Source organism: Ciona robusta, chromosome 8 (genome assembly GCF_009617815.1).
Source record: "Ciona robusta chromosome 8, ASM961781v2".
NCBI classification, from domain to species: Eukaryota; Metazoa; Chordata; class Ascidiacea; order Phlebobranchia; family Cionidae; genus Ciona; species Ciona robusta.
In genome coordinates this window covers 5056054-5078640 of record NC_143242.1, presented here as the reverse complement: position 1 = coordinate 5078640, position 22587 = coordinate 5056054, and the positions used below count along the sequence as shown (strand labels likewise).

At 33.9% G+C, this 22587-nt stretch overlaps 2 protein-coding genes across 4 annotated transcripts; one reads left to right on the top strand and one right to left on the bottom strand.

Moving 5' to 3' along the window:
- Positions 1–1190: 1190 nt before the first annotated feature.
- On the bottom strand, positions 1191–7017 carry LOC149732607 (uncharacterized). Its single transcript, XM_089882990.1, has 10 exons — positions 6717–7017; positions 5898–6173; positions 5416–5595; positions 4775–4868; positions 4189–4398; positions 3561–3688; positions 3213–3286; positions 2638–2801; positions 2058–2200; positions 1191–1765 (listed from the first exon to the last, which is right to left on the bottom strand). The coding sequence occupies exons 1-10, from the start codon at positions 6909–6911 to the stop codon at positions 1658–1660; spliced, it is 1572 nt and encodes a 523-aa protein (XP_089739116.1). The 5' UTR covers positions 6912–7017; the 3' UTR covers positions 1191–1657.
- An 8726-nt stretch (positions 7018–15743) lies between these two features.
- Positions 15744–22175, top strand: LOC149732606 (GTP-binding protein Di-Ras2-like). Of its 3 annotated transcripts, none has more exons than XM_089882999.1 (5): positions 15744–15926; positions 16467–16658; positions 20040–20213; positions 21273–21443; positions 21741–22175. In XM_089882999.1, exons 2-5 carry the CDS (start codon positions 16575–16577, stop codon positions 22029–22031), a joined length of 720 nt encoding a protein of 239 aa, XP_089739125.1. In that variant the 5' UTR covers positions 15744–15926; positions 16467–16574; the 3' UTR covers positions 22032–22175. The 3 variants fall into 3 exon arrangements, with proteins under 3 accessions (XP_089739125.1, XP_089739126.1, XP_089739127.1); XM_089883000.1 differs by lacking the exon at positions 15744–15926 and adding an exon at positions 15955–15972; XM_089883001.1 differs by lacking the exon at positions 15744–15926 and adding an exon at positions 18495–18635 and having other exon boundaries at positions 16471–16658.
- Positions 22176–22587: the final 412 nt, after the last annotated feature.

Here is a 22587-nt window from a genome sequence, read left to right as displayed (position 1 = left end):
TGTCAGATTTATGTCATATGTGTCAGATTTATGTCATGTATGTCAGATTTATGTCATGTGTGTCAGATTTATGTCATGTGTGTCAGATTTATGTCATGTATGTCATATTTATGTCATATTTATGTCAGATTTATGTCATGTGTGTCATATTTATGTCATGTGTGTCATATTTATGTCATGTATATATGTCATGTGTTTCAGATTTATGTCATGTATGTCATATTTATGTCAGATTTATGTCATGTGTGTCAGATTTATGTCATATGTGTCAGATTTATGTCATGTATGTCAGATTTATGTCATGTGTGTCAGATTTATGTCATGTGTGATAGATTTATGTCATGTATGTCATATTTATGTCATATGTGTCAGATTTATGTCATGTGTGTCAGATTTATGTCATGTATGTCAGATTTATGTCATGTGTGTCAGATTTATGTCATGTGTGTCAGATTTATGTCATGTATGTCATATTTATGTCATATTTATGTCAGATTTATGTCATGTGTGTCAGATTTATGTCAAGATTTATGTCATGTGTGTCAGATTTATGTCATGTGTGTCATGTTTATGTCATATTTATGTCATGTGTGTCAAATTTATGTCATGTGTGTCATGTTTATGTCATATTTATGTCATGTGTGTCAGATTTATGTCATGTGTGTCATGTTTATGTCATGTGTGTCAGATTTATGTCAGGTGTGTTATATTTATGTCATGTGTGTCATGTTTATGTCATGTGTGTCAGATTTATGTCATGTGTGTCAGATTTATGTCATGTGTGTCATATTTATGTCAAGATTTATGTCATGTGTGTCATGTTTATGTCATATTTATGTCATATTTATGTCATGTGTGTCAGATTTATGTCATGTGTGTCATGTTTATGTCATGTGTGTCAGATTTATGTCAGGTGTGTTATATTTATGTCATGTGTGTCATGTTTATGTCATGTGTGTCATATTTATGTCATATTTATGTCCTGTGTGTCAGATTTATGTCATGTGTGTCATACTTTTGTCAGGTGTGTCATATTTATGTCATGTGTGTAATATTTATGTCATGTGTGTCATATTTATGCAATGCCTATGTCATGTCTATGTCACGTTTATGTCATGTCTTTGCTCATCTCTATCTATATGCTCATGTCATGTCCATCTGTCATGAACTGTCATAAAACACCCATCAAGTTTTCAATATTTAAATTTATTTTTTATAAGTGCATAATTAAGCAATTTATACACAACACACATTAGTTTTAACGGCAGATAGTAAAACATTAATATCAGTTGATAAAATTGTCTAAAGTTATTTTTTCTTGCTAAACATAATAAATACTCAATACAAGCAAAGACATTGAAACAGAATACAAAAATTTGGCTGGAAGTTCAGGTACAACTTACCCACAAGTCATAGTTAAAATTTTGTCATACCACTTTAGTTTTAGGAAGAATAATGTTTGAAAAGGCATTTTAAAAAAAAATCTGGCTTAAAGTGGCAGTTAAAACATTGTTAAAATAATTTACTTTTTTACCAGTGAAGCTATTGAAAACATGTATTACATAGCAGCATTGCATTATGCCTGGTAGCAACAGAAGCAGAAAAAATTCTTTCCGGCAAGTGCAGTCTAAATAAATGGTGGAACGAAATATAATTTCTATTTCCGGAACTTTCTGGAAGGAGGGCAACTTGATCCTTGCCTGACATGTCGGCCGCAACAAACAGACTTCGTTGGGTCATAGATTTGACGGTTGTTGCAACACGCCTGAAAAAATAATATAAAATTTAAAATCACAAAAAAATAATGATCACCGAGTAACAGAAAATGTGAATAAAAACAGTAAGCTTTTGTCAAAACCATGAAAAAAATCACGGGTAAATCATGGAAAAACTTGGACCAAACATAGGTAAAACATGAAAGAAATATAAACAAAACTTTTATAGACAAAACATGGATAAAAACATAGACAAAATAAACAAAAAGCACAAAACATGAACAAAGCATAGACACCACACCAAACAAAGTATCTACATACACTTATATTTTAGTTATTTACCTTCAAAGAACTTGTATAAGCTTGTCCAGGGCAGCCACAGCAAGCATCAGGAAGAATATCTGGTTTTATTTTCCCAGCTTTGCATCTTACTGGGTCATAGTTCATCCAACATAAACAACTTTGGAGACATTCATTAACAATTTCTTGAAAAAAAAATTAATTAAGTCATTTTTATTAAATTTAATTAACATACCATAGTTTTTTTCTTTATTTCATTAACAATTTCTTGGTTTCTTATCAACAATTTTTTAATTTCAATTTATTAATTAAGATCTTTTTAATAAAATTAATAACTATAACATAATTTTTATTTATTTTTTCTAAAACAATAGTGAAGATCATGGGAATCAACGGCAAAACAACAGTTGTTAAAGCACGCTATGGGTAAAAGTGTAAAAAAACAGCGATTAAAAACTGTTGCACCCAATTAGAATAAAAAAAATGGGCACAGTGGTTCACTGGTTGGCCACTTGCTTCGTAACTGAAGGATATCATTAATATTTATTTATAAATGTAGTCTAGGTATTAGTGTTCATGGAAAACATTAGTTTTATAACAGTGAAATTTATTTTTATAATACCTGTTGTATTTGCAGAGGGATTGTATGAAACCAGATCTACTTGACCATCATTTCGTAAAGCGTTTTCAATTTCTTGTCCTAGTTTATCTCCGTTCAGTCTTTTGTTGTTGTAAGTTGGTACATAAGTCGTGAAATTAACGTTTACACTTGCTGTATTTCCGTCTCTGTTATGTAATAATTATATTTGTAAAATGATATTACAAACATAGAATATTAAAACATATGGTATTATATTAATACATAGCAGGGGAGAGTAAGATGATGACTTTTTTTCATAGTAAAGTGATTACCATTAGTAGAGTGTGTGTTTAGACTAGATGATACCAGGTATGAATCCCGGCGCTGCTACTATTTTTAGTATATGTTTCCTAAGACGCTTAATGGCAATATTTTTAACCCAGCGGACTGTTATAGGTTTGACTATTGTCAACCATGCAAAAAACTGGTAAAGCATTTTAGCCTTAGTGTTCTGGAAGCTGCTACTATGTGGGCCTGTGAGTCGTTGGTAAGATACTTGGACAGTAATTGCTTCAACCCAGTGGTTTTAAAGTTATCAACATATTGTGTCAACTCACCTAGTTAAGTTAGAAATACTGTCCACATTATTGACAACCCCTCTTATACCCGCTACTTCAACCAAGTGGTTTATCTGTAATGGAAACATATCGTTTATAAACATGAAAAAAAAAAATTAACACAGTTCAGGTTGAAAACCTCTAGCAAATAAACCAAAAAATATTAATAGGTAAACTCCTTGTGACCTGCATTGCAAAAATAACTAATTACATTATTTATCTCTTCCATTAAAATTGCTAAGATTCAATTAAAACAACAAAGGGACAGGAATTACCAAGAAAACACATTGTACATTTTTTTAATGAATAATTCCCAAAGTATACACAAAACATAGTTAGCTAACTCACTGATTCAGGTAAGTAGTCTTGCAACAATGTTTGCAGAGTTGTTGGATCATCGTACCAGGACAACAGGTCGGTGTTGTTGAATCTTGAGACTTCCAGTGAAGTCTGTAGTCTCCGTGTTGCATTCAGATCTACAACATTAAAATTTAAAAAAAAAGTATTTTTTTTACAAGGCAATACATCATTAGTGCATAGGTTTACTAATATATAACTAATATAAGTATTAGCGCAATCAAATTTACATTTTTACCTGAAAAGGTATTTTTTCCAATTTAAATACTCTGTAATCTTCAGTACCGTAATCGAAGAGGCAAATAAAAGTTATTATTAGAGTGGGGAAAACGGTACACCTTTGGCACGTAATATTTAAATATCCTGATTGTGTTTTAAACAATTAACAACGTTCCATAGGAGGCGTGAGGATACGGTTTCATAATTCCTTGAATGCTCTTTGTTTATTACAAAATGAGACTAAAAAATAGAATAAAAAAGTGTCTCATCTTCCTCCACCCTACTATAATAACTTTCATTTGTCTCCTCGATTACGGTAGCAAAGATTTAAAACGAAAAGAAATAACTTTTTTGGAAATAATGTAAACTAAAATTAAGAGCGGAATAAACAAGTCCATACCTAGACAACCATTAGGCAATTCCTCCCACTCATAAGTGTAATAATCAGGATCATACACACAATCCACATCTCGTGAGTTGGTGTCAGGAGATAAGTAGAAACCGACATTACAAGTAAACCTCCTGAAAAAACGGCCTGTCCCATCTTCTGTGTATTGAAAGTAACCTTCAGATGTCCCACGGTCCTCAGTTAGGTTGCCACATGGGGAAACTGTAAAAAAAAAAGCATATAATATAAATTAAAGGAACATAGTGTATTTATAGACATAAGCGAAAAGTTATGGATACCTGGAGTCAAATGCCTATACAGCTTTTAAAACACAAGAAACATAAAGTGTTCTAATGTGAATAAAAGCAGTAAGCATTTGTCAGTCAAGTTTTTACTCTGCTATTAGGTGTCTATACAAACAAGCAAAGCCTAAGTGTAGTATTGCATTTACCACATTAAACACTTTTTATGACGGTTAAGCTATAACATTGCTTCTGACCTGATACAAAAAAAGCACAACCACCACATAAAAAATGAATAAAAAAGACTAAATATGTCATTTTTACATACTACCATAACAACCAGAAATGTAACTTACTAAATTTAGACGAGCACTTCAATGGACTTGATATGTCCAATACATATCTACCACGAACACCATTTACCCATGTGTTTGTGCCTAAGTTTTGAACCTGAAAATTTTAACAAGAAATTAAAATTACAGCCAAATCAATAAACATTTATTTTTATTTTATTCTATGTGGGTAAGGTCGTACAGCGGGGCACGTCATATGACCTGAAACTTAGGCCACAGTTGGCTCATTACCCTGACACCCATTATGAAATTTAAACAAAAAAATTAGCTGTTACCGATTTTTAGTTTCGAATTAAATCAGTCACAGAATTCACAGAAACTAATAGTAAATCAGTGTTAGAACAATGGGGTGCCATAATGTGTGGTGCACATTTAGGAACCGCTTAACTATACAACTAGTTTAAGCATAATCATACCTTTTAAAGCATTTCAATTAAAAAAAATCTGCAAAAAATCCATTGCAAATTTGTTACAGTCCAGCTTGGAACACATTGTGGGAGCCACTGAACGATACAACTAGTTCACACATAGCCTTTTAGGGATTTCAATTTAAATAAACCTCTAAAAAGCTATCACAATTTGGTCAAAACCCAGCTTTTTCAGCAATTAGAGCAATTCAATAAATATTAAAACCCTGTACTCACCATTGGTGTTTCAGAACCAGGCAGGTGAACTTCACAACTTGACATTAGGTCACCTGAGACAAACACACCAGCCACGGCAGGTCTGTTGTTCCCAGTTATCCAAGTAATATTACGTGGGTAGTTGTATATCGCATAACTCTTCTCACCATCTGAGGCAATTACTGCTTGGAAAGTGTTGGTCTAAAAATATTAAAAATTTTGGATTAAAATTTAAATATAGAGTAACTACAGCAGGTTGAATACTTGATGCTGTAACTATTGTAGGAGTGTGTTCTTAATTGCTCCAACCAAGTGGTTTCCTATGATTGTCTAAATTGTCATAAACTTTCACCCACAAAGTTACACATTTGGTAACTTGTAAGCTGGCATGATGTGTATGAAACAAAACACCTGCGTTATAACAACTACCATTGCCATGCCATGTGAGGATGACTAAGTTAAATTAAACTCAATGAAAACAACCACAAATGTAAAATATTCACCTGGTCTGAATCATCCAGTGAGGACACTTTGCTCCAAGTCACCACGAGTGCACAATTTGGCGCAAAATTAACATTCGGTACGTTTCTTGACCTTGCTACGTCGATTGAGATTTGCATCAACAGCGGATCATTTCCACAAACTTGTCGATGATGAATGATTCCTTCACCACCGGGTTGGGAGGAGACAAAAAAGGGAGCAAGAATGGTGTTGTTGAGAATCTGGTTTACACGATGGTCTTTTATTTTGTTGGGCGACAAGGCACCAAATGTTGAAATCTGAAAAAAATAAAGAGATAATTCAAATTTGTGCATATCAAACTGAATAAAACAATGAAGAGATGAAAGTTGGCAACAAAACAATACGGAAACGAAAGTATTTACGCAAAGGTTCTGTTTCACTACTATCTTGCCCGCTTACAAGTTACCCCATGTGTATATTTTCTGATAATTTTTTATATTAGTAACCAATACCTAATATTTTCACAAATAACTGTGTATGTAACCTCTTGCATTTTACAAAATTATGCCTAATATAACACTCATACAGTCATATTTACACTTAGGCAAATCAATCTTAAATGTTAATCACCCTCAAAGTTACTTATATTCGAGTGGGGAAAGATGGGACTTCTTTTCATTCAATTTTTCTGTCCCTTTTTGTCGTGAACAAAGAACACTCAAAGAATTGTAAAACCACGTCCCCACTACTCCCATAGACCGCTGTTAATTGTTTATAACAAAATAAGTTAATAATAATAATGGACTTGTCTTTTCCCACACTACTATACAACTGAAATCTGTATTCTATTATCCGCTTACCCAAACATCCGCTAACGGGGGACCCCCAAAGAAAGGAATCGGATCATTCAAGGGAATTTTTACAGATCCAAGGTTCCATCTTCCACAGTCTGCTATACCGTCGCCATTTTCGGGCCCATACGGGTACAGAACACCATGCGTGTTTCCAAACACGGTGAGTCCAAGTAACAGTTTCAAGATACAATTTCTCCTCATTATTACAGAGGCCAGCGCTACTCTAAATTCCTTCACTTAATTCTTTATATCAAGAATACCTTTCCATCTATAAGAGTCTGTAAAAAATAAACGTATTAACATTTTTATATTATCTTTATTTATTTATTTATTTTTTTTATTCAAATAGAATGAGTATTAACACATATAGTAGGCTGGGAAGAGATGGAACACATTTTGTTTATTTTTTTTTGTCTCATTTGATAGTAAACAAAGAGCATTTTATAAAATATAAAACCGTTTTCTCGCAACTACCAAAGATCGTTTTTAAATGTTTAAAACAAGATCAGGATATCTGGGCATAATAAGCTAAAGGTGTCTCGTCTTTCCCACTCTACTATACCATCGTTTTTAACTTTATCTGTTTTTGGAAAGATATGTGTTCTTTTCTATCATACACCTCATGCTCACTATCATGTTATGGGTGTCTTTTTGTATACCAGAAACACATGTTGTATTCCTACACCTTATACTCGCTGTCTATATATAGCACGAGCGCATTGCAGTACAACATGCAGGTATATACATTATATCCTCCGTATCAGTTAACGTTAAACAACACCCACGACGTTACAAACTCGTAAGTGTGCACGGGGTTTATGAAAAAGAACACTGTTATAGCGACTGCCCCTACCCGCCGCACGAGGATAAATAAGTCACACTAATTTTTATTCAGCCTTTTGTTACGCTAACCAAACCTAAACTGGCTCCACATTAACCCTTACACTCACTCTTAACCTTGATCACTCAAAAGCAATTACTTTCCTCGGCCGAAGGCAGTTTGTTTTCTTAGCTATAGTCAACGATAATTAGAGAAAATAGCTGCGATTTTCTATTGAATTCGACTCGTTATTCTGGTTTACGACTTTGCCTTTGAGAGTTTTTGCCTGGGGGGAAATCACGCGGCTACCGTGTCCAAGTGTGGTTGACACATAAGACCACGTTAGGGTATATAACGTGACTGTGACCTATGTTGTGTAGGGGGTTATCAAAAATGATTGATTGCTAGTTTACAGCACGACTGTTGTTTTTAGCGTGTAACAAACCAATAAGAAGTTATAAATCATGAAAAATTTTAAACTATTTGAAGCTATTACCCACTTGAAAAAGATTTACACTGAAAACATAGGAAATATTGAAAAAAATGTTCTTGAGCAAGCCACTTAACGGCAAATGCTACTATCCAATATCACTTATGGGTTATTTAAGAAGGTACCGGAGACAGAAAATTGCTTTATAGCCACCCTAAACACAATATACCTGTGCGGGTTGACACAGCAAAATGCAATACATTATAATTTAAGCAATTTTCGCTTAATTGATGCGTAACACCGTGACGTCATATGACGTAAGCTAATGTGACGCAAATCGTAACAATGATATGTGTTCGGTCATATAGACATGGGAGAATTATACAACGATCGATAAAAAGCGTTTTATTTTATGTATTATTTCCCTCTCTCGAAAACGTAAACACATATGCATCAATTTAACTGGATAGACAGTTCAGAGCATTTGTGTTTTAAGTGATACAGTTGGTCATTTATATTCGTATTAGATCATTAATCTTGCTTGAATAACTTGACCGTATGTAGTAAGGGTAATATACCGACTGTAGCCTAAATCCTAGGTATTTTGAATTGCCGCGCTGTAGAAGCCAAATAGAATAGATGTTTGCGTATGTAAAATGGTATAAGGAAATAGCATTATATAAGAGACACCTTAAGAGCTTTCGTTGTTTTTTTGTAAAAATTAAACATAGTCTTAAATGAAGCGGTTAACGTTATGTTACGTGAACGAATTTTAGAAATGTGAATAAGAACGAAATATAGCGTTGGTGTAATGGACCAATACATGTCTAAACCGCAGATCTAGGTCCAAGGTCCAATGGCTTGCATTTTCTTTGAATCTCACCCGTTTGGAATAGAATGTTAAAATCGAAAGGTTATTTTAACCTTGTTGTTCAAAATATGTTTGCTTAGATTTTACAAGACGCTTTTGGTTCGTCAAAGTGGTGGTTGAAATGGTTAAACAAACAAAAAATTGGGACTTAAGATTTACAGCGAAAAAGATGCGTTAATAGTCACCAGACACAGCACACAGATAAGTTTTAGAAATATACCGCGTTTCTACGAAGATTTGTGTGTACGGAAAAAGTGTGGAACAGTTAAACAGTTTATGGATTTTATGCCAAGGTGAAATACTAATTAACATTACAGACCATATGTGAGACGCTATTATCTTTATTTTCAAATTGACTAAAGATAGTTTAATTTTTAAACTAAAACGTATAAAAACGTGATAATTGTGGTGTATATATCTAGAACGTTGTGTTTGTGTTAAAACTGTTCAGAAAACCCGTGTTTTATGCACTTGTTGTGCTGATTACTATTACAAACGTTGTTTTTACGGCAAGGCAACGGCGACAGTGTCACTAACAGCACTTTACAAGCGTAGCTGGGTATTTAAACGCACTGGTAGTTAGTTGTGCTAGCACTCAGTATAATTAGAGGCCGTGAGCTTGAAAAGAATGTCCTTGTTGACACGTAAGACAAAACATACCAAAGTATGTATAAACAAAAGTTGGGATGCCACGCGTCGCAAAAACACGTTTTGTTTACTATTTACGCAACAATATTTGGGGCGAACCCTGCAGAAAATTGGGCTAAACCGGTTTTTAAATACATTGCATATATTATAAAGTTATAACTTAAATAAACAGCCACGGTATAATCACATGTAAATATACCGACCGTATCCGTTATTTTATCAGTAAATAAATAAATATAACAACATTGTTCTGGTAGCTGTACTAGTCATTTTAAACAACATAATCAAAAAAATATTAATAAAAAGCGACTTTTAAGTTCTTAACTGTATGTATGACATCTATTCCAAAGTTACATTTTACGCAATCGGAAAAAAAATGTAACTAAAAAAAAACTGCCTTATATGAAATCCACTGTATTCTGTTCAAACTAAAGACACTTAAAACACATACACAGCTAAATACTTATATATACCAGCACCATTTAACTGTTTTATTTTTAGACTGAAATACGTTTTTTAAAACAATAACTAGCAATTTGACTAATACAGCTAAATCATTTAATGTCTAAAACTATTTAGTAAATTCTTTGCGATGAATAACAGCATGTCTCAACTCATATAACAGCTGCTAGAATGTAACTCTATACAATAGCACAGAAACAAAACATGCTCTATCACCCCGCGGGGAAATTTTAAACCGTAACTGAGTAGATAATATAAACTAAGCAAAATTAGATATTTCTAATCCTTTATTGATATATATACAGTAGGATGTGGTATGTTGGCTTATGTATATATGTAAGTTGGGGTAAGATGGCCAATGTATATGCAGTATGTTAAGGTATAAGTTAATCTATGTTTTTATTCTCTTTATTGTCCCATTTGGCAGTAAACAAAGAATATTTACAGAAGTGTATAACCGTAAGACTTCCAAAGAGCGCTGTTAATTGTTTAAAACACGATTGGGAAATATGGGATAGTTATGTGTTAACGATGTCCATCTTGCCCCACACTACTTTATATGTGGCCTAACACACGCATAACTCTATATAGAAACTCAATTGATGAAACAGTATTGGTGTGTTGCAAGCTTTCATGCTAAATTATCAAGGATGTACAACTTTATAAAACATACACACAGAATACTAATGGTGAATCTAAATACACATTTCTAAATACCTAACTAACTTGACTACTCTACTGTAGCATCTATATATACAATCAATTTGCTCTAAAATATAAGGGATTTACGGTTACCACTATACTACAACAAACTGCTAAAAAATCCAACTTAAAAACGTGTTACAGTCAAATATTTGACTGTTCAATATCGTATGACTTCTGTACTGTATATACACGTTGTACTGTCTTTCAGTATAACAGCAGTACAGTATAAGCATCTACTGTACACTGTGCGTTGTTTTACACTCTAATTATAACGTTATTACTGCTCGTTAAATCTCTGTGTTAAAGGAGCAATTGTACGCCGATGAAATGTAAGGATTGCGAGCGTAACGTTTAAATTCCTAACCGGTAAAGGTGCAAGTATTTATAGATAGAAAAACGATGACCAAAAATGTTTAGCATATAGTAGGTTGGGGGAAGATGGGACACCTTTTCATTGTATTTCTCGTCCCATTTGGTAGGGATCAAAGAATATTCAACTAAATATAAAACCGTATCCTCACAACTCCCACAGAACGTTGGCAATTGTTTAAAACACGATCAAGACATTTATATATTATTATTATCATGTTACGGATAAAAGGCAAACAGCCTCAGTTAAATAGGGTGTGCCACACTAGGACCTCACCCACATACAACGTCACAAACAACTCATAGACAGGATTATTTAAATTCCTAAACCATCAAGACTTTTCTTTTCAGTTGCGCAATAGGAGAATTGCGAAAAATCATTCAGCAGCCGCATAATGATGTATAGAAGTCGACTATAAAATAGCGTTAAATAGAAATGGTTTATCTGTTTTAAATGTCATAGTCTATTTACGTAAAAATAAAATCTCAAACAAGTCAAAAGTAAAAATATATTTATTCTTTATAAAACTTTTTTTTCTGAGTATTAGCACCTATAAAACTATACGCTAAAGCGGTTATAAAACTATACGCTAAACATTTTGTATACCGTAAGTAAATAAAGCTGGTTTTAAATTTTTATATTAAAAACTAAACTGCGTGTTATATTAAAACATGTTAAATATTAGAAATAAGATACACTATAGCCGTTTAGTTAAAACAGCTGACTAGGGTTTAACTTTAAAATATCTCAAAAATCGCGTTTAAACTGTAATTCGCATACATTTAGAAAACTGTACTTTTATAAATTTACAAACACACCTATATTAAAACTGTATTAAAACATTTTGTATATCCGTCTACTTAAATCAGAGTCTCAGAAATACATTTTCTCATACTGATAAAGTCATTTTAAACCTTTTCTATTAAGAGCCTTGAGCCTTCTGGCGTATTTCGCCGAGTGTCGTGTTGAAATTATTCTCTGATATCTAAATAAACGCAAACTGTGGTGTAAGGTTTGTAGCCTAAAGCTACAAGTATAATAAGAAGGCGGCCCGAGCAGAAAAACAGGTTTTTAGGAATTAAACAATCCCACGAAATTTAGGCTCATATATACACGCCAATGAATAAGTGGTAATTATAAAATCGATTGAGGTACGACGGCCCATTTTTTATTCTATTTTTTCGTCCCATTTTGTAGTAAACAATATTTTTATACAGATTTATGTAACCGTAAACTACAAAGTCTAAATAAACGTTTTTAATTAGTGAAAACACGATTAAGAAATATGAAATATTATATGCTAACGGTATCCATCTTACCCCACAGTACCATAGTTACACTTACACAGTTTCGTAACATATGACGTCATGGTATGAGTATTACATATTTCAAAGACATTATTTCGTCGTAAAACGGACTAAAATGCCATTTACCGAGGCTTGCGTTTCCCTGCAATTTAAGTCGTCAACTTAAATTATTAAAATGTTAATTGTCCTAATAAAACAATTTTATCCAATTTACATACCTGTAGCTTATATAAAGCATGCAACAAATGTATCTCAAGGTATATAACGGTATACATCGACTTTATAAAACAAATTTAATATTACAATTGTATAGAGTTCGCTACGGCGCTTGTACACGAATGAACAAAAACAATTTCGTCGGTTAAATTTATGCTTTTTGTTTTCGCTTAATTACAATTACGCAACGTGCTGCAACGTGTATGTTACGTACGTGTATCTTCGAATACATCATAATGCGTATTATGACGTGGATATAGCCAATGTGAAGTACAATGCGATGGGACACGAACCTGAAGTATTTTTAATTCTTACTTTTTTCGACAAAGTTTATGGAATATGCATTTATGTAATAAAACGCTTATTTAAGCAGCTTTACTCTAAATAAAGCAAGTTTTACGTTGGAAATTATATAGTAGGGTGGGGCAAGATGAGACAACTCAACAACATATTATCCAAATATCTTGATTGTGTTTGCAACAATTAACAACGGTCTATGGGAGTCGCGAGGATAAACTTATATAATTCTTTGAATGTTCTTTGTTTACTACCAAAAGAGACGAAAAAAAAGTTAAAAGGTGTCCCATCTTTAATTGTTAAAAACACGATATGAAACCTGAGATATCATATGCGGTATCCAGCTTACCCTGCAGGATTATATATAACACAAGTTTAGGCTATATAGCAGTGCCCATATATAGAATGCAAATTCAGACATATATACAAGGAATACGTTCTATTTCGCTCATACATTCTTAGAAGTACTGATTACATTACAAAGTGTAAACTGGCTGGCAAAGAAATGTTCTAATTGCGCCAATTAAATGCGTAGTTATTTAAATTTATCCTCGTTGGTGTGTTTATATTGCTTGCTCTTTGAAAGTGTAACATATATCGTTTCGTGCGTTATTAGCGTTTACAAAGTAACCTACTAAATCAGAACTTGTACACTAATTTAAACAAGCAAATATAATGTAACTTGAACGACTAGACAAATGCAATTTAAAGGTCTTTTTATGTTTATGGTACAAGACCGTCGTCGGTATATGAACTTGCTTTAACTTTAAACGTCTAAAACCATATAATGATTATATATAGCTAATAGGTTGGGGTAAGATGGATGCCGTTAGAACGTAATGTCCCATGTTTCCTAAACGTTTTTTTTTACTAATTAACGCTTTTTTAGAGTCATGAGGATACTGGTATAATTATGTAAATATTCTTTGTTTACTACCAAATGGAACGTTAAAAGAATACGAAAATGTGGACCGTCTTACTCTAACCTATAGTAGGGTTAGGGAAGAGGGACACCTGAAGCACCTATAGGATATTATAATATCCAAATATCCTGATCGTGTTTCAAATAACTAACAGCCGTCAACGAGAGTCGCGAGGATACGGTTTTGTAATTCTTTGAATGTTCTTTCTATACTAGCAATTGGGGAGAAAATAGAGTGAAAATGTGTCCCATCTTCCCCCACCCTACAATATTAAATATATCGTTACATACATACACCTCTGAAAATAAAGATTTTGAGAATTTAATTTCGTTTCTCGTCCCGCAAACTTGTTTTGTTTTAATAACTCCAAACGTTAATATTGTATAGCTGATCGATAGGATATTTATACAAAATTGTTATTAGTTTTATTATTAGTTTGATTTATGTTTGTAAAGAGATTTAATAAAAAAGTTACAATTTAATCACGACCTAATATATTTATAGGCAGCTGCATTGCGCTAACACAAATGGATAACTTAATTAATAACGAACCACAATTTTAGTTAATATGTACAATACATGTTTATAACAGCGTATGTGTATATATGTTTGCTAGTGCCTCATGCTCTCTGTCGAGTTATAACACATAGGTGTGTTCTTATATACACCATACATACATATACATGGTGAATTCATACACCTCATGCTTATTGTCGAGTTAATAACGTGGGTGTCTTCTTATACACCAGACACGCATGATGCATCCATACGCCTTATTCCCGCATAATGACGTGTTGCTTACTAAGCATTAGACAAACACACATGCATCATAACGTGACCTGTGCAAGTCAGTTTTGAATCATTCTTAGTCATATAATGGACTCGTTCATTTCGTGCAACCTACACAGATCGGCCTTAATGTCGCTCCCTATGGCCCTTAACCACAAGCCATTCGTTAACGTAAAACCGCCTGCAAGATAACATTGTGTGTAATTCGGATGATGCTTCCATCCCGGTAGTGGTTGGCATTCATTGATCTAATTGCATACGTCATCTGTATTATTGGCATTCACGTCCATAACACGGTCTTTTGTATTGACACGTATTGTAAACATGGCATTTATGTTTGTTGAGCGTATACATTATCAGCTTAAAACGAGGTATATAAAGGTCTGTGTGGGAAAATGGGAATATTTGCAAAATATTACTGCTGCGTTTTTTTTTAAATATGAAAAATACCGTTGTGGTTTAGTCTTTAGTGTGTGGGTTATAAGCTTAATGATACGAAGTTTTATTGGTATAGTATTTTAATGGGGTCAGGATCCAGTGCTACGAAATACGTAACAAACAAAAATCAATTTCAATGAATTGTTTGTTGTCGGAGATATATTTCGCCTAAAGGCATTGTATCCGCTTCTTAATCAAACAGGTTTCTTTTAATAAGTTAAGTCCACTTTCGAGAACAGCGGCATTGGTATCTTTATTGACAGGTGTGATGTGTGGGCCATGGTTAAACAGCTGTTGTGGATTGTAGGCGTTGTAAAACTGAACTGCTTTGTTTAAAAAACGATCTTTTTGAAGAAATGAATGAATGACTTAAGTTATTCTCTCTTCGGTCACGGTAACGAAGATCGAAAAAGCATAAAAATAGCAAAGAGACGAAAAGTAACGATAAAAGGACAGCCGTTATAACACGCTTTGGGATAAAACAGAAGTGTAGAATTTAATATATAATATACGTGACCATTACAACCTATTTTTGTGGGGTAAATCCGCGATAAAATCTCAAATGTTAAGATTTATCCTGTGCGGCGGGGCAAGAAGTAATTGTCGTATTTGCCGTTTCGCAATTCGTAGATTAGTGACGTCAAAGTTCCGAATCGACCATCGGATCAATAGAGAAAGTGGATTGGAGCTGATGACGCGGGAATTGGACCGCAAAAAATCAATAGGAAGACTTGGAAAGATACTTGAGTCGTTACAAACGTGGGTGGTGGCTAATGCATGGAGATTGTATTGTTGGAAGAATGATGATGGGCATTGCTGGTGTTGAGAAACGTTGGGTTGGGAACTTGTTTGTCTCTGGGTTATTTATTTGTGAGGGTATTTCGATGGAAAACTAAAAAGGTCTTAAGAAGGAAGCGTTAATGGAGGATTGGTATATAAAGTAAGGCTTGTGTGGAAAAGCGTATTCGGATAGGATAAGATATAGCGTGAGTTGAGTTGGTTGAGCATTTTGTATTACCATTAGGAATAGGACTAAGTGTAGGACTTACAGATTACTTTGAATAGTACGTGTTACTGTTAATTTAATATGGCATATAAGACGGTGTAGCCATGTATAGTTGAACCGATTTTTTTTAATGTATCTGCATTAAGTGATACATAGCACTTGTGCCGACTTGCGCTCTTATATTGGTTATTTATTTTAACTTGAAAACGGAGTCAAATACGTTTAAATAAAGATATGAAAATGGATACTAACTTTTAAGAACAACAATTTGTATACGGTGGTTGCAAGTCTTATTTATACCAACTTATTAAACAGTTGAATGATTGATTAAATGTAACTTATCTATCCTCGCGTGGCGGGGCAATGAGAGTCGTTATAACAAGAGTGTGCTGTTTTATACACCTTGTGCCCGTTTACAAGTTACAACTTATGAAACTTAGTAAGTAAATATAACTTCTACTTATATATCAACAGATGTAAAGAACATGGTGATATACTGGTTCGTAAAAACGTTTCTTTAATAATAAATGCAAGATTGGAACTAAAGACAAGTGACCTATATATATACAACCATTCAGTTATATGGCGCAACGGGGCGGCAGACATACCAGTACAAGTTCTCCCGCAGCGGGAGGTTCGACGTCCAAGGCAACAACGGATGAACAAGTATGTGCCGTTTGTATATTAGTATGATTAGCTAAGCTGTACCTTGGTGGTTGTTGCTGTGTATGGTCGCATAGTTTTTTTTTAATTTAAGTAGACGCTGATCTGATTATGCTGCTAGGCTTATATAATCGTTGGTATTAGTAAGTGTATCTCAGCTTCAGTTCTGTTCTATGTAACCTGTTGTGTACAATCGTAATACGTTTGCCTAACATAAATTTTGAAATTGATATTCTGTTAGGAAATTTTTAGTTTCGTCTGTCGTACGACAAGATATTATTAGGTTAGAGGATGTTTTATGTATAGTTGGGTGGGGTAAGTCGGGACATCTTTAGCATATCATATTCTGATCGTATTTTATACAGTTAACAACGGTCTTTGGGAGTCGTAAAAATCTGTTTTATAATTTTTTAAAAGTTCTTTGTTTACTACCAAATGGGACGAAAAAATTGGTGTCCCATCTTCCCCCACATTACTTTATTAGTGCGTCCAAGCTATTTGCTGACTCGCTAAGAACTAATCTAATTAGAGAGTTTAAAAAGAAAACTCACCAAACGCAATAACAATAAGCGAGCAATTTGGCTGTTTTACGGCACGCGAATTGCATATTAGCTAATTTAAAAATCCATATGCGTTTGCTAATTTGCTTTGGGAAGGGGGTTGTTTTTAAAGCGACAATCTATAGGACGGTAGTTTATAAATAATTAATGTTATGTCTGTGAGGAAGCTTTAGGGTTTAACCGAAGAGACACCAAGGTTACTTGAAAACAAGAAACTCCCATTTTACTTTGTAATTTAAATAATACTGATATTTCAAACGACCCCTTTGGGAAAGTAACAAATACAACACTCAGGCTCAACAAAGGGTCAAATATGGGTGTATTTACATCTGACATGAATATACGTATTTGTATTTGGCTTTAGTGTCCGCACAATACACTACAAGTAAGAGATATCATTAGCACACAATATCCCGTATTTCCTAATCGTGTTTAAACAGTTAACGACGCTTTTTTGGAGTCGTGGGGCTATGGTTATATATTTCTATAAATATTCTTATATTTACAACGCAATACCCGTATTTGTTTTTAGTATTGTTGTCCACACAATGCACTGTATTTAGGCGGACATGTGATCTGGTACGTAGGCATTTATGCTTATTATGTACGTCGTACGAGACTATTTTCATTCACACTGCCCAGTCACCTTTCTGACCTATTACGTAACCACTGCGTCATAAACACCAGTGTTACGTCATTTTGAGTTATTTTTGATGAACTACGTAGGTGTAGAAAAGTTATTTGGAATTCTTAAGATAAAGTTTGGGGTAAGATGGTACATTGTCATTCTCTTTTATCGTCCCGTTTGGTAGTAAACAAAGAAAAATTATAAAATTATGAAACCGCATCCCCACGAGTCTGAAAGATCGCTGCTAATTATATAAGATTTTTGTCTCCTGACGGTATCCATCTTACCCTATTATAGTATATAACAAATAAAGTGACCATTAGGAGTTTTATCCATAATTTGCGCGTGGGTGTAAATACAATTAGTAATTTTTCAAATACATTATCCGAATATGCATCAAAATATACAAGTACAAGAGTTAAATCCCATAAATTGCCAATATATCGAATATCAGACGACTAATAATCGATAAATGAATGAATTCTGACACAAAAATCGTCTGAATTTAATATCTGGAATAGATCGATCAGCATAAGCTGAGGTGTGGCTATAAAGATAATAAAAATCCATACAAATCTAAGGAAGAGGGAAATTGGTGGCCAGCCTAGCGTTAACAGGCAGGTGTAAATTCTCGTACATCTTACATTACAGTGACTTAAGTAGCGTGTATGAGTTTCGCACCCGAAGGCTAAGGTTTCAAACCGAGTATCAATAATTCATTATCAATAAAGAAAAAGTTCAGCGCTGCTGTTTGCACCAAGTAATTGCTGCAACCAACGCCGTGAAATGGAGGTGCGGTATTGTATAGTAGCGTATGTTATAGTTGTAAGTTAGTTTAGTAGGCTACAGTGCGGTATAATGGATACCGTTAACACAGTATTCTATGTTTCCTAATCGTATTTGTAACTATAAATAACGCTATTTTAGAGTTGTGAGAATGCAGTTATATTGCTCTGTAAGTATCTTTTGTTTACTACCGAGTGGAACGATAAAAGTGAATGAAACATGGACCGTCTTACCCCAACCTACTATATTAACCACACAAAATGCACAATTGTGTATATAAATTTTAAAACTTTTAAGCTACATTTTGTTTTGTAAAATGCATTCATAGCAAGTAGTATTTAGTTGTAAAGGATGAAAGAAATTCGTACGCGACCATATATATACATATACAAACTTGTATTTTTATATTGTTAGTTATGCACAGCTTGTTTTACTATATGAAAAAATAGGCCTAAACCCAATGACTAATATGCTCGTGTTTGCGCTTGTGTTAATTATCGTTATAGCGTGTGTAAGTTAGTTATTTGATATATTATATAATAACCTTGTCATTGAACAGCTTTAACAATGTTGGCTTAATAATAAAATCGAATGGGTAAAATAAATATTTGTATAAATATCTAATGATCGTTATTATGGATGACGGTAAATGAATTTCTCGATAAATTTAGTTGATTTGTGATAAATTGTATATTAGACGTGCATTGAAGGTATTGAAGGTATAGAATAAGTGTGTGTTATAAAATATCGAAACATTTGTATAAAGTGATATAGTAGTTTGGAGAGAGATGGGACACTTTTTCATTCGATTTTCTTGTTCTATTTGGTAGTAACAAAAAAAATCAAGAAATTATAAAACCGCATCCTTACGACAAAACCAAGATCAGGATATTTGGATATTATGTGCTAAAGGTCTCCCGTCTTTCCGCACCCTTCTATATAACAATTCAATATGAGTTCATTTTGTGCTGGGTTCAAGAGCCACGGTTTCTATTCATAGCGTGTTTTAACGACTGTCGTTTTGTTGCTAATTCACTTATCTTCGTTGTTTCGAATTAATTTGACCTTCGTTGTTATTTTGAAGGATAAATGAAATTTTGTTTTGTAAGATAGATTTAAGATCTTTAGCTTGTATGATAAATCAGAGGTTAATTGTTTGTTTTGTTCATATTAAGCTACCGTGTGTTTTGGAGTGGGCTAATATATTTGTCTTTGGAAATCTGAGGTTGCTCAAGATTAATCATTAATGTTGTTAATGATTGGTAGTAATGTATTTCTGTTTTGGGAGATAACGTAAGATTAGATTGCGGGTGATATGGTCACAATAGTTGTTATTTCTTATTTCTTTGCTATGTAAAATAACATTTTTTAAATTATTTTGTATTATTGTTAATTAAATTTTATTTTCAGTCGGCAGATGGTGCTAGAGCACGCCGATTACGAGCCATGCCAGATCAGTCAAATGATTACAGAGTTGTTCTGTTTGGAGCCGGTGGTGTTGGGAAAAGTTCTTTAGTGCTGCGATTTATTAAAGGTACCTTCAAAGAGACGTATGTACCTACGATTGAAGACACGTATAGACAGGTAAGGGTCAATACTTTGAGCGGTACCTTGGAATTACCTATAATTATATTGCATAAACTAGAATATTAAAACATAAAAATCTGCAGCATTGCATTTTGTGCATTTGTTGGGTCGTGTTGCAAATATATCCGCAAAATACTTAATTTAATTTACCAGAAATGGATTTTCGGTTGTATTCTAAAATGGTATAGGCAGCCATCCCCGTTTTTAACTAGTCAAATCGCTCTGTTACGCAAACGTGACAACGTATTTCTACAAGACGCGCGCCCAAGCGCTATAGACTATACCATTCCACAGTCGCAGAAAATAAAATCATAACCGAAGCGTGGTATACCAGTTTAATTTAGATATTCGACATGCTTGTATCGAATCGCAGCTCGCCAATTTAAGGTGTATTATTCTGTGCAGCCAAGGTATTAGTACTTATGTCAATATACAGATCCACAAGAACCAATCTTACTCCATGCGTATATAATGGTTTCCAATATCATGCGCGCAATGAAAAATTACACGCATGGTTTGAATAGCTTTACCCATGGGATACATTGGAAGCATAGCAATTTAAGATATTAATTGTTCATCTAATGCAAATATGTCGTGCGGTCAATGACAATCAGCCGGAGACTATTTGAAATCAGTATAGATTTAAATATAATACAAAACTAAAATAAAAAATGCTAATGTAAAACAATTTTTTCACAGAAATTTAATAGTTTTGTCTACAACGACACAAGCTATTGCATTTATACTGTAATCTGTAATGCCAAACCATTAGGAAAACAACGCGTCGTACTTAACGAGTCTATTGCCTTGACCAATCAAATATTTAAGTCACGTTTCATGTGAAAGACAAACAACGTAAAGAATAAATGTTTGACGAAAGGTGTAAACTTATATGTTGCTCGTGATTGGCAAGGTTTTAAACACGTACGAATATCACTACCCCGTTTGTGCATACAAACGCTTTTTAGAGCCGTGGGAAAACGGTTCTATACTTCTGTAATAATTCCTCGTAAAAAGAAATAAATATCATCTTACTTCAACCTACAATATTTTCAGATCGTAAACTGCGACAAGAATGTTTGCACACTACAAATCACCGACACCACTGGATCGCATCAGTTCCCTGCCATGCAACGTTTGTCTATAACTAGGGGCGATGCCTTTATACTTGTGTATTCTGTTACAACGAGGCAATCTATTGAAGAACTTAAACCGATATACGAACAGGTTGGTTGTTTGCAACGGGTGTTCTATTCTATATGGGTAGACACGTATGAAACATAACGATCCTGTTATAACGAATGTCGTTGGCTTACCACAGCGAGGATAAATATAGTACTTTGGCGTTAGCTGGATACCGTTAGCACGTAATATACCATATTTTCACATGGTACTAAAAAACAGAATGAAAACATGTCCCATTTTACCCCACCCCACCCCACGAAACGTTTTACATTTAACCTTTTACTCAATATATTCAAAGTAAATAACTATAACGCAGCATATTTAATTTACTTTACACAGATCCGTGAAATAAAAGGCAATCTTCAATTCGTCCCCATTTACTTAGTGGGCAACAAATGCGACGAAGAAGACAAAAAAGTTTCGTCGAGAGAAGGCGCCGATTTATCGTCAACGTGGGGATGCGGGTTTATCGAAACATCCGCCAAAACCAGTCACAATGTCCATGAACTGTTTCAGAAACTTTTGGACTCAGAAAAGCGAAGAAATCTAAGTTTAACTGTCGACGTTTGTCCAAAGAAAACAACTGACAAACGAAAGGATAACTTGAAGTCCAAATGCGTCATCACGTGATGAAAACTAAAACGGATGACATCTAGTCAACCGTGGAACGATTAGAACCAATTTATTTTTGAATTATTTGTTTACTGGATCATACTGTATCCAATGTAGCAACAAAGGCATAAGAGCGTTCAATAAAACTTGCTATAAGATTTATATGCCACATATCAGCGAACTCACACACAGAAGACTAATAGTCGTCACCCTGACACAGTGTGTTTGCCTCTAATCAAAGGATACGGCAGTGTGTGTGTTCTTGAACAAGACATTTAACCTCGATTGCTCCAACTGATTGGTCATTTATGGTTGCCTAAGTTGTCAGTCATACATACAGCAATACTGAGTTGGAGCAATGACAGTGAAGTATTTTTCCCAAAGACACATTTGACCACAGTAGTGGCAACATTCAGAAGTGAGTTTTGTCATAATGAAATTATTTCTCCAACCCATTTTTTGTCACAATGAGAGCGGTGGACCCACCAAATCTTGGCCTAGGTACATAAAAATATTGGGTAAATGTCCTGTCTAAAAACACACCCGTTAACAATAACAGCATAGTCATACTTAG

What these genes read in the sequence shown, in the direction of transcription:
- LOC149732607 (XM_089882990.1), bottom strand. Translation starts at nt 6,911, where the DNA reads ATGAGGAGAAATTGTATCTTGAAACTGTTACTTGGACTCACCGTGTTT. An exon ending in ATTGCCTAATGGTTGTCTAG is followed by an intron (nt 3,689 to 4,188) that starts GTATGGACTTGT and finishes TTAATGTTGTAG; the next exon opens with ATCTGAATGCAACACGGAGA. An exon ending in CTTATACAAGTTCTTTGAAG is followed by an intron (nt 1,766 to 2,057) that starts GTAAATAACTAA and finishes TTATTTTTTCAG; the next exon opens with GCGTGTTGCAACAACCGTCA.
- LOC149732606 (XM_089882999.1), top strand. Translation starts at nt 16,575, where the DNA reads ATGGCGCAACGGGGCGGCAGACATACCAGTACAAGTTCTCCCGCAGCG. An exon ending in AGGCAACAACGGATGAACAA is followed by an intron (nt 16,659 to 20,039) that starts GTATGTGCCGTT and finishes TTTTATTTTCAG; the next exon opens with TCGGCAGATGGTGCTAGAGC. An exon ending in TTAAACCGATATACGAACAG is followed by an intron (nt 21,444 to 21,740) that starts GTTGGTTGTTTG and finishes TACTTTACACAG; the next exon opens with ATCCGTGAAATAAAAGGCAA.